This window comes from Podarcis erhardii, assembly GCF_964252035.2.
Source record: "Podarcis erhardii genome assembly, chromosome: 5".
Classification (NCBI taxonomy): Eukaryota; Metazoa; Chordata; class Lepidosauria; order Squamata; family Lacertidae; genus Podarcis; species Podarcis erhardii.
Window position 1 is genome coordinate 97,035,671 of NC_138509.1, and position 13,766 is coordinate 97,049,436.

Below are 13,766 nucleotides of genomic sequence, written 5' to 3' on the forward strand. Positions count from 1 at the left end.
ATGGATTCAGCCACAAAGATAACTCAGTAATACCTTTTTTGCCCATGCTGGCTTCTTGTCTTTGGAATCACGGAACTGCTCTCCCTTTTGGAACTTGGTAGTCACATTCCTCTCCCTCTTTACATTGTCAAAATCCCAGTTGATGCAGCGCTCATCAAGAACACATCATTGAAACCCTCCGGACCTTCAGTGGCCTGAGTCTGATTGGTGGCGTCTCAGGGATCTCTGAGTCACGAAGCTTTAAGCACTTTGTGTGCTGGTTCACAAGGCTTGGGCCTGTTCTTTCAGCATGTGCTGAGTATGGAAAGCCTGGTTTGGGGGCCCAGACCCCTGTACCCTGAAAAAGATGCAGGTTCAGTGGTTAGACACAGAGACCTATAAGCAGCTTACTTCATGCAAGCACTTTTTGTGGAGGGAAGCCCTCGTGCCCTGAAGTGACCTTTGGAACAGTGGTTCCAACCATCTCTGTCCTCAGGGAACACCTTCTGCATCCATTTCTCTGATATGATGCTGCCGCCTTTGCAGAACATTCGCAGGAGGGGTCTATAGAGTGGGCAGCTGACCTTTGCGGGCTCCTCTTTCCCCACATGAACCACGAAAGGGCCCCTGGAACAGGCATGAGCAGCCTTCAGGCTTGCAGGGTCCAATTTGGGTTTTACTAGACATGGGTGGCGCTGTGGGTTAAACCACAGAGCCTAGGGCAAAGGTTGGCAGTTCGAATCCCTGCAATGGGGTGAGCTCCCGTTGCTCTGCCAACCTAGCAGTTCGAAAGCACGTCAAAGTGCAAGTAGATAAATAGGTACTGCTCTGACGGGAAGGTAAACAGCGTTTCCATGCGCTGCTCTGGTTCGCCAGAAGTGGCTTAGTCATGCTGGCCACATGACCTGGAAGCTGTGTGCCAGCTCCCTCGGCCAATAAAGCGAGATGAGCGCCGCAACCCCAGAGTCGGCCATGACTGGACCTAATGGTCAAGGGTCCCTTTACCATTTAGACCCCTGAGGTCCACTGACTGGAGCCCATGCACAAATCAGCAGTGGAGAAAGGAAAAGGACCAGACGGAGACAAGACTGGAACTATGGTACCCCTTAAGCAACTAGAAGAAATGAACAGCACCTATTTCAGAAGTCCGATTTGCCTCCTGCCAGAGCTCTCCCTTTCCTGGAACACGCTCAGTATCTCACCTGTGGCCGCATGCTTCGGGAGAGCCATGACAGGTCTGCTGCCGGTCAGGGAAGTCTGTCAACAGTGGCTGATCTCAATCATAAGTTTCCAAGGGGCCTTGAGGTTGCTGCAAACACCCTTTGAAAACCATGGTCTTAGGAGGAAATTATGTGATGCAGCCGGGCCAAAAAATGTCTAGTGGTGCCTGCCCTGTTTAGAGCTGGGCTGTATGTTAGTAAATTGTGTGAAACCAGTATATATGGTGTTCAGATCGCAATACCAGTATCAGACATTTTGAGCTGGCAATACATCATGGTGGCTGGGGACCTTTCTGCCCCCCCCCCCCAGCTGGGCAGTTTAAGGAAGCCTTGTGTAAGCCGGAGAGGTATTGGGGCTTGTTCAGTAGGGCTGGGGGGTGTATCTCGCCTGCTTCTTCCTCCCCTAAGCAGCCAAGGTACATTCCAGACATTGTAACATATTAGCATATTGTGGTATTTAGCTGCTGATATATCACAATTTTGAAAACCAGATAACGCCCAGCCCTAGCCCTGATTTTCTCATGTGTGTAGCGTAAGCCCAGCCTGCTTGACCAACATACTGCATTTAGTCATTTATGACACGTCAGTCATTTATGGCATTTAGTCATTTATGGTTCCTTTCTTGGTCACTTTCCTGATGCAGGAGATGAGATGAGTGGTCTGTCTGAAAGTGCTTGAGGTTACAGCTGGGGTGGGTAGGTGCGAAAGAGGCCCAGGGCTCCTGTACCTTTAATTGCTAAAAAAAACAAACCCCCCAAAACTCTCCTTTCCTACACACCTATTAAAGGTGTAAGAGCCCAGACCTTTTTTGCACCAGACTGCCCTAGTTACAACCTGTTGCACATGTTTGCTTCACAAAAGTCGGACGTGTATTTTTCTCCTCTTTTTGGACCTCAGTGCCTTGGGCAACAGCAGCGTTTGTCCTACTACTCGGAATGATAATCTAATTTCCTCTTTCTCTCTGCTAGCTCGAGTTCCTAAGAAAATTCTGAAATGCAAGGCTGTATCTCGGGAGCTAAACTTTTCCTCGACTGAACAGATGGAGAAATTTCGACTGGAACAGAAAGTGTATTTCAAAGGACAGTGTCTAGAAGGTAATGTTCTGTTCTGTGAGTAGCTGTAGGTGATGTCTAACAATATGGAAGGAAAAGCAGATCTTAGATTGGGAGAAATGGTTCTCAGCAACAGATAAAGCTTATGACCTGTAGGGTAGAAGTCCAGGTTTGCTTCCCCAGTCTGTTGCTTAGGTGGGTGATATCGGGGGTGAGGGGAGAGAGAGAGAGAGATGGAATTAGAGCATTTGCAATAACTGTCCCCTTCTTCCCTTTACAGAATGGTTCTTTGAGTTTGGCTTTGTGATTCCCAACTCAACAAACACTTGGCAGTCCTTGATAGAGGCCGCTCCTGAGTCACAGATGATGACCGCTAATGTTCTAACGTGAGTTATCACATATATCTAGTGCCATTTTTCTTGAAAAAGAACTCACCGTGAACACCTCCCTCCCTCCCTCCCTCAGAATGGCAGTAGCGCTCACCTGAGAGGTGCTGACTTGAGTTCCGGTGAGTTCTGGCTGGAAAAAAGCCTTGCATATAACACACACTGCAGAAAGAGAGATCCAAGGGCTGCCTGGAGTGTGGAGCGGGCTGGACTGATAAAGCATGTCAAATTCAGTGGTGTAAAGCTATTCTGCGGCCGAAGGGGTCAGAATTAGGCTCCAGACCATTGAGCTCAGTGCCCTGTGCAGCAGACAAATTGGCTTCTGTGGAGCCTAGGGAGGGATCTGTGCACCCTGAACCACCCACTAGAAATTGAAATTGAATTGAAATATTTTATTGTCCCTTGTACAATTTGTATACAGTGAGATTACACGAGCACCCGCCACTCAGCTCTCTTAGTCTTAATTCCCCTCGTTTACTGACCCACACCCACCAAACCCGAAAGTCAGTTGCCCTGTTGTTATCTTTTCATTCAGCAGCCTAATAGCCCATGGATAGAAGCTGTTCTTTACCCTGTTGGGGCAACTAATCCTGCTTCTGTATCTTCTGCCTGAGGGCAGGAGATCAAGAAAGTGCCGGCCAGGGTGTGGATAATCATCCCTGAGAATTTTCCTCACTCTCCTGAGGCAACGTTCTTCCACTATTTCATCCAGCGGATTCACGGGACAGCCCATAATATATTGTGCTGTATTCACCACCCTCTGTAGGCACTTCCTATCAGATGATGTCAAACCAGCATACCACACATAGAAATCTCGCTCACGCGGCGTCTGAGAGTTCGGGCGTTGCTCTTGCACTTCCAATCATAGAGTTTTCCCCAGCCTTGAGGCCTGCAAACCTGCTTCTTATTCAGAGAGCCTGGCCTGGTCTAAGATGTCTTTGACACTTCCTATGTTCTGCAGTGGGATGTGTGCACCTGCTTTAGAAGGCCTTCAGAAGGCTCCCACCTACCCCAATTAGCTCTCCTGGGAGCTCCCTCGCCTGAAGGCACCTCAGGAGCAGGTGTTGCTTAGCCCCAGTGCATCTCTGCCTCCCATCATGTAGGTCTCTTTTACACCAAGTCTCCAAAAATATTTCAAAGCATTTATCATCACGTACCATTTTTTTCTTTTCAACATACAAAATCTCTTCTTGACTTCCCACCCCTCCTTTCCTGATGTTTGTTTTCTGCTCCTAGCTGTTTTATAGCACATAGATGGGACGCGGGTGGTGCTACTGAGCCTCTTGGGCTCACTGAGCCTCTTGGGCTTGCCGATCAGAAGTTTGGCGGTTCGAATCCCCGCAATGGGGTGAGCTCCTGTGGCTCTGTCCCAGCTTCTGCCAACCTAGCAGTTTGAAAGCATGCCAGTGCAAGTAGATAAATTGGTACCGCTGCGATGGGAAGGTAAACGGTGTTTCTGTGCGCTCTGGCTTCCATCACAGTGTCAGAAGCGGTTTATTCCTGCTGGCCACATTACCCGGAAAGCTGTCTGTGAAAAAACGCCGTCTCCCTCGGCCAGAAAAGTGAGATGAGTGCTGCAACCCATAGTCGCCTTTGACTGGACTTAACCGTCCGGGGGTCCTTTACCTTTACCTATAGCATGTATATTTTTATTGTTTAAACCCCGCCACTGTTAGATCTTTCAATAATCCACTGCTTGTATTTCAAATCCTGCCCGCGACTTCATATAGGGGTGACAATTTGATAGATAATCCATCAATGGTCCCCATTCTTCCTTAAACACTTTGTCCTTATATCCTCTTAATTTGGCAGTTCATTTCACCATTTCAGCATAGTCCATCAGTTTCATAAGCCAATCCTCTAGCTTGCAGTTTTAAGAGCAGCCCTTTGATTCTCCGCTTCTTGTTCTCCCCTGATCCCCCCCCCCCACTTTCTCTCTCTGCAGCGGGAACGTTATCATAGAAACCAAGTTTTACGACGACGACCTCCTCGTCAGCACGTCAAGAGTAAGACTGTTCTACGTTTGAAAGAAGGCCCCGGCGGGGCGGGGCTTGGGCCTGGTTTAGTTCTCCCCCCTCTCACCTGGTTCCTGGTGCCGAATCCCCAGCCCACATCCAAAAAAGTGTCCCGTGGAAGAATCTCTCTCTCTCTGTCTCTCTCTTCCCGTAGGCGCTGAGCCCGGGGACCAGCTCGGCTCGAGTTGCAGCCTTGGCCCGTTCTCTCTGCTCTTCTGGCTGGATGAGGCCGAGCTGCAACACGGCATGTCACCATCTGCTCAGAATGGGGTGGGGGGTAGAAGAGGGATTGAGGACTCTGTTTTATTAGAGACCCAAATGGGCATGAAGGATCAAGACTGTAAATTATGTTTAGGTTTTTTTAAAATCCTTTGTATGTCTCTGTATCTTAGTACCCCAGCTTCCCCTCCTTGGCAGGCTGGAAAAACGCTTCAGTTCTCCATTGTTCTGTTTGTCAGTTCTGTTTTAAGTTAACTCTCTCGCTCCTTCTCCCTTCCTATCTCTCTGTCTCTGTCTTTTTCTCTCTCTCAGTTCATTCCATCTCTTTATTTCTACATAGGGGGCCCAAACATCATCACGTCCCTTCCGCACCCTTTTGCTCCTTAAACTTGTAAAATAGACTGATATTATTACATAATGTAATTAAAATAAAACATTTCTGAATTAAAAAGCAAACATTCCTACCACTCGGAGGTCCAGGCGAGATTTTAATCCTCTCTGGCTCATCCCCCTCCTTGACCAGCTGAGTCCAAACACAAGGATATAAAAAACTATTTGCAGGCCGGAGACTGGCATGGTGCAGGGTGTGAATGGAGGGAGGGTTTTCTCTGCTTAGACGAGCGGGGAGGCTTGTGAAGGAAGGATAACTGCTCCTTCATATACCAGAGAGGTTGACGATGGGTGGCGGAGCACCTGCCTTGCATCCAGAAGCCCCCAGATTCAATCCCTGGCTGCATCTCCAAGTAAGGATGGGAAAAGACTCTCTGGGTTGCTGTTCCTAGTCAGTGCAGAGGATATAGAACTAGTACGATACGATAATCTTTATTGTCATTGTCCCATACAGAACAACGAAATTGAAAAAATCTACACCAGACATTCAAACACCAACAAGCCTGCTATCCCAGCCTGGTTAGCCTAAAAACTCTGATACCCCATAATTACGGTAAATACAATATACTCCCATAGAGACTTCCTTATGCTGCATTTAAAACCGAAATTGCATTTGGATAGAAACTGTTTCTCAGGCAGCTAGTCTTTATAACCCTGTACCTTCTTCCAGAAGGCAGAAGCTGGAAGAGATCATTTCCGGGGTGCGCACTATCCTGCGCTATCTCTGCAGCTTTCTTATGGCACCTGGCAGCATAGATTTGATCCAAGGTGGGAAGAGTGCACCCAATTATTCTCTTGGCAGTCTTTACAACCCTGGGCAGCATTGTTTTTTCCCAGATAGACCAGGGTAGCATCCTGGGTCCGTGGAAGGCTGGCCATCGCTTGACCTCAGTGCCTTGGAGAACTTTCCACCTGTGAAGGTGGATGCATATTGGGACACGTTGCCTAGAGCATAGAAAGAAACAGGACAGCTAGAGCAAACATATTAGGTCTGTCTTGGGCAGCCTGGGCCTTCCAGAGACTTATGGGCCACAACTCCCAGCAGGAGTTGAGGCCTGCCGAGTGCTTTGGAGTGACAATCTGGCCCAGCCCTTGAACTCAGGCTTCTCAGCTTGAAGTTACCTGCTTTTGCTTTTCTGTTCCAGCGGGAAGACATCCAGGTAAGATGTAAGATGGACCATTGCTCCTTTCTGAAGGACAAGCCATGCTCAGGGCAGGAAGTTGGGAGCCCTTATGGCCACAGCTTGTTCCTCCTTTTCCTTTGGGAAATGCCACTGCCTTGGCCTCAGACTTCACCTCCCTTCGTGTTCTGTAGGCCCCAGGCAGCTTTCTAAGAAGGGCAAGAAGGGCGGTACGCTGGTATCAGTTGTGCTGGTAACTAAGCACAAGCACATTTCTTTATCTGAAAACTTTCAACGACCCATTGGTAGAGCCATTTGTCTCTTGCATCTCTGTACGTAAACTTGGCAGATTGCCTCGTGCGGATAACCGAGTGACCTCCTGTGTGGCCAAGCAGTCCTCTTTCTCTGAATCTGAACAAGCTGATCTCACCTGCTGCAGGGAGAATGTAGAATTATTCGGTGATGGGGAAGGCTGGCTAGAAAGGGGGCGGATCAGAGCTTTGCCTCTTGCAGACACACTTGGACAGGCTGTGGAACGAGGGGCTGGTTGTGTGCATGTAAACTCCCCTGGGCCATTAATTAAGATTTTTGTGGCACCCCAGCAGTTCAGCTACTGGCACATGCTTTAACCAGTTGTTACCCTGCTTTTTTCTCCCCCCTTTAGCATTAGACACTTTAAAAAAAAAACCCAGCTGAAACAATAATATTGAAGTAGTAAGACAAACATGTTTCCAACTCGTAGCTCCTCCAGCCTTCTTTCTCTCACCCCCACATCTCAGGTGGTAGAACAAAAAACGGGCTCAGCTGTGCTGTGCTGGGGAAAGGTGTCCTACTCTAGAGGTGCTCCAAATAGCGTAAGTGCTCCAGTGGGTGGAGAGGGGGCAGGCGCAGCTGCGGTCAGAGCGCCTAGCAGGAAACATGCAGGAAAAGGTTATTCTTTTGAGACCTGCAAGAACAGAATAGCCTCCTGTCACAGTGGCCAAGAGGGATACCCCAATGGGAAACCCAAAAAGTGCAACAGCCCTGTCCCCAGATAGTATCGAGCCACTTGGGGGCAGAGCACTGAGACCATAACCCCCCCCCCCTATTGCACAGAGCGTATCTCCAAGGGCCCCCGTTGCAGAAATGAAGGCAGGGGGGTCTTGCATAGCAGCGGGTGTGTCTCTCGTGCATTGTGCGCCCTCAGCCTTCTGAAGCCTGATTATCCCGCCACAGCAAGGCGGGCTGCGGGCTCATCTGTGGCTTTCTAGAGGTGGCTACGTAACTCTCCCGTCGGTTCCTATAGAAACTGCTTCCCAGGGCGACTTGCCTCCTTAGAGGGCTGCCTTAGTTCCACGCTGTTGCCATGGCGCTGCCTTTGCAACAGTCCCATCGGAGATTCAGGCGGGAGCAGCTGTTTGTGGGCCTGGGTCACTGGGTGAGTTCCAGAAATAACATCCGTGTGCATGTACAGAGGGGGCAGCTAGGGCAGCTGCTTCCATTAAGCCCTCTGAGTGACCTTCCCTGGGGCATCTAAGTGGCCACTGTTGGAAAGGCAGAGCTGGACCACGTGGTCTGATCCAGCAAAAGCAAGCAAGATGGACAGAAAAGCCACTGGGACATCTGCAACCGACTTTACGTTCTTCCATCGAGAAATAGAATTTGGACCCCACCAGCTGCAACACCAAGCCCCACATGGTCTATGCTCTGAACTTCAGAATTTTAGAGCGATCTTAGTTAATCTGGAATGACGTCTGCCCATTCACACATGCATCCTGACTTGCTAGGAGCAGAACCCACAAGAGTCATGAAGGCTGTTAAACTGCCTCTGGCTGTCCGGCACTCGCCTTCCTGAACATCCTTGCCTCTCGCTGTCCCCTTGGCTCAAGCCGCTGCAGGCAGAATTCTCCCAACCCAGCTGGCTGCCATTGGCTTAGCTGCTGTGATGTCACAGAAATGCTGTTCTGCCTTGGGTCAGGCAGCTTAGGAGGACTTGAGACAGAATTCCAAGTTGCCTCAACAAGTTGTACCATATGTTTGGGGTCAGATCAATCAAGTGGTGGTGGGGGGGGGGTTGGAGCCATAGTGGGTATCTTCAATAACCACACTATTGTGATGTTTAAGGCAACTTTACTTGGTTATAGCAGTGGGGAAACTCACAAAAGTGGGGTTTCCAGGACTAAAAATTGCACAGGCTAATGAGGCAGTCTTTCACCTTAGCTTTTACGCCTGCATTGAAATTGTCATCTTCTCACAGGAAAAGCATGCCTGCGTTATCTGAGCTGGACGCATGATTTGCAGAGAAGAATAGGGTTCCTCCTTTATTTCTGGCTAGCCTAAGGCTGAGTTTTACCTGCACAAGCATTATTGACTCAGCCTGCGTGAGCAGATTCTCCTACTTTCACACTCCTTTTACAGTTTTTACATCTCTCCCCACGTAGGCTATCCATCAATGCACGCACTACAATTTCCGCTACAGGTCCTTTTGAATAAAACAGGATGCTTGCTGTTGATGGGTCAGAGGGTGAACGTGGCCTCGAATGTGGTGGCATCTGCTGAACTCCGAAGGCGAATGAAAAGCCTCCGGAACTGTTGTCACTGCCTCCGAAATCATTTGCGAGAGGGAGGCACACAAGCCTCTCCAGGGCCACAGAAAGTTTTTGCCCGCTAACATCCTGGAGGAGAAGTGTAGCTGTGGCAGGAAACTGTCACAAAACCATCGTGAGAAATCCACTCACATGCAAACCATACAAACAAGCCATAAAGGATGCGTAGGGGACTGGATTACAAGCGGCTAGAGAACCAGGATTCAGCTTTTCTTTTATATAACTGGAAGCCTAATGATACAGTTCTCTCTGGGTGAGGTGAAAAGCCCAGACAGGTAATGAGCTGGTGGAGCATTAATGGCTTGGGTTGCAGGGAAACTCATCTGGTGCTTAGCTTGTTTCCTAATTAGCTGCAGGGTGCAGGAGTTAACCCTATCCGCACTGTAGCCCCAATCCTGCTCAGCACACATCCAGAACTGCCCCAGAAGGAAAATTCCATGCTAATCTAATAATAATAATAATAATAATAATAATACATTTTATTTATACCCTGCCCTCCCTAGCCAGAACTGGGCTCAGGGTGGCTAACACCAATAAAATCACAGCAAAAAACATGATGTGGGGGGGAACCAATTTAAAATACAGGTTAAAATGCAATTTAAAATGCAGCCTCATTTTAAAAAGTAGCCCATAAATCAAAACCGTAAGGGGAGGGCAACATCAGAGTCAGACTGAGTCCAAACCAAAGGCCAGGCGGAACAGCTCTGTCTTGCAGGCCCTGCGGAAAGATGTCCAGTCCCACAGGGCCCTAGTCTCTTGTGACAGAGCGTCCCACCAAGTCGGGGCCAGCACTGAAAAGGCCCTGGTCCTAGTTGAGACCAGTCTAACCACCTTGAGACCTGGGACCTCCAAGGTGTTGTCATTTGTGGACCTTAAGGTCCTCCACGGTGCATACCAGGAGAGGCGGTCCCGTAGGTACGTGGGTCCTAGGCCCTAATCTTGCATCTCCCACTAATGGCACATCCACCCTTGCCCTTTGGCTTTTTCCCTGTCTGTGTCTGAGTGCTATTTATATTTTGCCCCGCTGCTTTCCCCCACAAAAAACCCATTTTTTGCTGCTGAATCGGAGAAAACAGCACTTTGGGTTTCCTGCAGATTGCTGTTAGTTCCGATTCAGTGGTAAAGAGCAGGCTTTCCTGGGGAAAGAAGTGCTTGGATGCAGACCTGGAAGCCTCAGAAATGTGCCTAGAAATGCAGAACAAATATAAGTATGCACAAGTCCTAACTCAGTACTGACCTTGGTCTCAGCACCGTATTTGCATTGAATATTAAGAAAGTGGGGGTAGTATCTCTGGTAGGGGGACACTGTGCTCCTGGGGGCATTTGTCTGCCTTTGGTCCCCACCCTGCACTCTGCTCTCACCTGTGGCTCCTAGAGACTGTCCGCATGTGACAGCAGCCACATCCCAGGAAATGGATTCGACTAGCTGGTTAAACCAGGTGAGAGGAGCTGAAGGGTCTCAAAGCTGAAGGGAGGGGTGGCTAATACCCCAGAGGACAGGATCACACTTCAAAACGACCTTGACAGATTAGAGAACTGGGCCAAAACAAACAAGATGAATTTTAATAGGGAGAAATGTAAAGTATTGCACTTGGGCAAAAAAAATGAGAGGCACAAATACAAGATGGGTGACACCTGGCTTGAGAGCAGTACATGTGAAAAGGATCTAGGAGTCTTGGTTGACCACAAACTTGACATGAGCCAACGGTGTGATGCGGCAGCTAAAAAAGCCAATGCAATTCTGGGCTGCATCAATAGGAGTATAGCATCTAGATCAAGGGAAGTAATAGCGCCACTGTATTCTGCTCTGGTCAGACCTCACCTGGAGTACTGTGTCCAGTTCTGGGCACCACTGTTCAAGAAGGACACGAACAAACTGGAACGTGTCCAGAGGAGGGCAACCAAAATGGTCAAAGGCCTGGAAACGATGCCTTATGAGGAACGGCTAAGGGAGCTGGGCATGTTTAGCCTGGAGAAGAGGAGGTTAAGGGGTGATATGATAGCCATGTTCAAATATATAAAAGGATGTCACATAGAGGAGGGAGAAAGGTTGTTTTCTGCTGCTCCAGAGAAGCGGACACGGAGCAACTACAAGAAAAAAGATTCCACCTAAACATTAGGAAGAACTTCCTGACAGTAAGAGCTGTTCGACAGTGGAATTTGCTGCCAAAGAGTGTGGTGGAGTCTCCTTCTTTGGAGGTCTTTAAGCAGAGGCTTGACAACCATATGTTAGGAGTGCTCTGATGGTGTTTCCTGCTTGGCAGGGGGTAGGACTCGATGGCCCTTGTGGTCTCTTCCAGCTCTATGATTCTATGATTCTAAATCCTTGGGGAGTTAGGGGCTTCTCCTGCATGAGAAGAAAGGCTCTGACGGATGAGACTAAGAGTGGACCCAACGGTCAAGAAGGTGATTTCTGTGCATGCTGAAGTAGAGGGAAGTGAGGCACAGATGGGGCTTGTCAACCTGGGAAGGTGGCCCATCTAGGAGAAGGAAAACTCTGGTCCTAAATCTCCGCTGCCTTGCAGGATATCTTTGGGAGAACAAAAGGCTAAGCAGTAAACCCTACACTTAAACCGCAGAGCCTAGGGCTTGCCGATCAGAAGGTCGGCGGTTCAAATCCCTGCGATGGGGTGAGCTCCCGTTGCTCGGTCCCTGCTCCTGCCAACCTAGCAGTTTGAAAGCACGTCAAAGTGCAAGTAGAGAAATAGGTACCGCTCTGGCGCGAAGGTAAACAGCGTTTCCGTGCGCTGCTCTGGTTCGCCAGAAGCGGCTTAGTCATGCTGGCCACATGACCCGGAAGCTGTATGCCGGCTCCCTCGGCCAGTAAAGCGAGATGAGCGCCGCAACCCCAGAGTCGGGCACAACTGGACCTAATGGTCAGGGGTCCCTTTACCTTTACCTTTAAACCCTACACAAATCTGGAGTGGAGGCCCTGGGTGCCTGCTACGCCTCCTTCCGGCAACTCCTGCAGACAAGCTAGTGCAGGGGTCAGCAAACTTTTTCAGCAGGGGGATGGTTCACTGTCCCTCAGACCTTGTGGGGGGCCAGACTATACTTTGAAAAAAAAATATGAACAAATTTCTCTGGCCCACAGATAACCCAGAGATGCATTTTAAATCAAAGGGCACATTCTACTCATGTAAAAACACGCTGATTCCTAGACCGTTCACAGGCCAGATTTAGAAGGTGATTGGGCTGGATCCGTCTCCCGGGCCTTAGTTTGCCTACCCCTGAGCTAGTACCAAACATATTTCTCCGCTTTCCTTTGGGCCCCATCAGCGAGGCTGAGAGCAGGGTCTTGTTGCTGGCCAGCCCAGGACTTCCAGACACACTGCCCAGGCTTGTGGCCCAGAGAAATCACTTTGGTGCTGTTAATAACAGCAGTTTGGCTTCACCCACAGATGCACACTCCATTGTCTCACTCCACACTCCACAACAATTGCTTGAGAAAAGCCTTGTTGCATTATGTGACAGGGTCTGCCTAGGCCACTCTACTGGCTCATCCTTTAGATGATTCTGCAAAGCCCAGGCAGGGTATGCAAGGAATCCCTCGCTGGTAGCTCAGTTGCACAGCGTCTTTCTTTCAGAAGGTACCTCTGACATTTCCAGGTTGGGCTGGGAGAAAACTGCTGTCTGGGATTCCAAAGAGCCGCTGGATGTTGATCCTTCCTCTGCCGTTTCCTCTCCCAAGGACTGGAATAGAGGCCTCTGTCTCTGAATACAGAGAGTCCATTTAGCTATCCTGGCCATTAGCTCCCAATAGTCTGTTCCTCTTACATACGTTTGTCTAATAAAAGCCATCAGCCGCTGCCACCTTTTGCACTCGGAGTAACTTTTAAAACCTAAATCCACTAAATGTGACTTTAGGAGAAAAAACCCGCAGCAAATCCGCTACAGCCTTTTTTGAAGTCGAATAAGCCCACAACCATGAACTTTTGCGCAAGGCAGCAAAGCATTTACTAGGACATAAAAAGGAGTGAAAAGGCAGCCCAAAAGGTAATTGTCACCCAGGTTGATAATATCGACCTGCTTTGCAGCTTGGTTGCTAGAGATGACCTGCCTTGAACCTCTTTATTTTAAATGAATGCCAGGCAGGGTCTGGGGGGGGGGGGAGCAGGGCAGCCCTGCAGGCTCAACCTCAACCCCTGTCCCCGCCTCACCTCCTTTTTTCATCTCTCTGTTTCTCCACTCTGTGTGTACCTGCAACCCCTGAGAAGCATCTCGCTTCTCAGCCAAGCCAATGAAATTATTGCAGTTGGGGCAAAATGGGTGGCCTTTTCCTCCTTGAAACTCCTTTGCAGTGTGTGTGCCGGGGCAGAGCATGCATACCTGCCCCTTGTTCATTTCATTTTTTAAACTTACACCCTGCCCTTCTTCCCAAGAAAGGCTAGGAGGACAGCAGCACAAAAGTGGAAAAAACCCATATTGTAAGATAGATAGATAGATAGATAGATAGATAGATAGATAGATAGAGAGAGAGAGAGAAATAAACTCAGAGTTGAGAGTGGATTTCATGCTCTTTATTCAGCTCATAGTGGTGAGGAGGAATGGAGGTTCCCCCAGAATGTCTGCCTTATATACATTATTTACACAATGGGCCCCACGTGATTGGCTAATTCCGGGATTCTCCTGTAGGCCAATCAGTTTGCGGATTCACTTCCACCTGAAGCTGGATTGGGTGGCTCCGGTAGACCAATCAGACTGCTGCATTCTGAATCCTATTGTTCTAGGACCAATCAGACTGCTGCATTCTGGATCCTATTGTTCTAGGACCAATCAGAGTGCTGCATTCTGAATCC

General features: G+C 49.0%; 1 protein-coding gene across 1 annotated transcript in view; it reads left to right on the forward strand.

Annotated features, from left to right (window-relative positions):
* PDE6D (phosphodiesterase 6D) overlaps nt 1-5,338 on the forward strand; it is a 29,065-nt gene extending 23,727 nt beyond the window's left edge. The window contains exons 3-5 of the mRNA XM_081862886.1: nt 2,168-2,293; nt 2,532-2,637; nt 4,583-5,338. Of these exons, the coding sequence (XP_081719012.1) occupies nt 2,168-2,293; nt 2,532-2,637; nt 4,583-4,664 (314 nt within the window). The 3' untranslated portion in view covers nt 4,665-5,338. The remainder of the gene's footprint in view (nt 1-2,167; nt 2,294-2,531; nt 2,638-4,582) is intronic.
* Nucleotides 5,339-13,766: the final 8,428 nt, after the last annotated feature.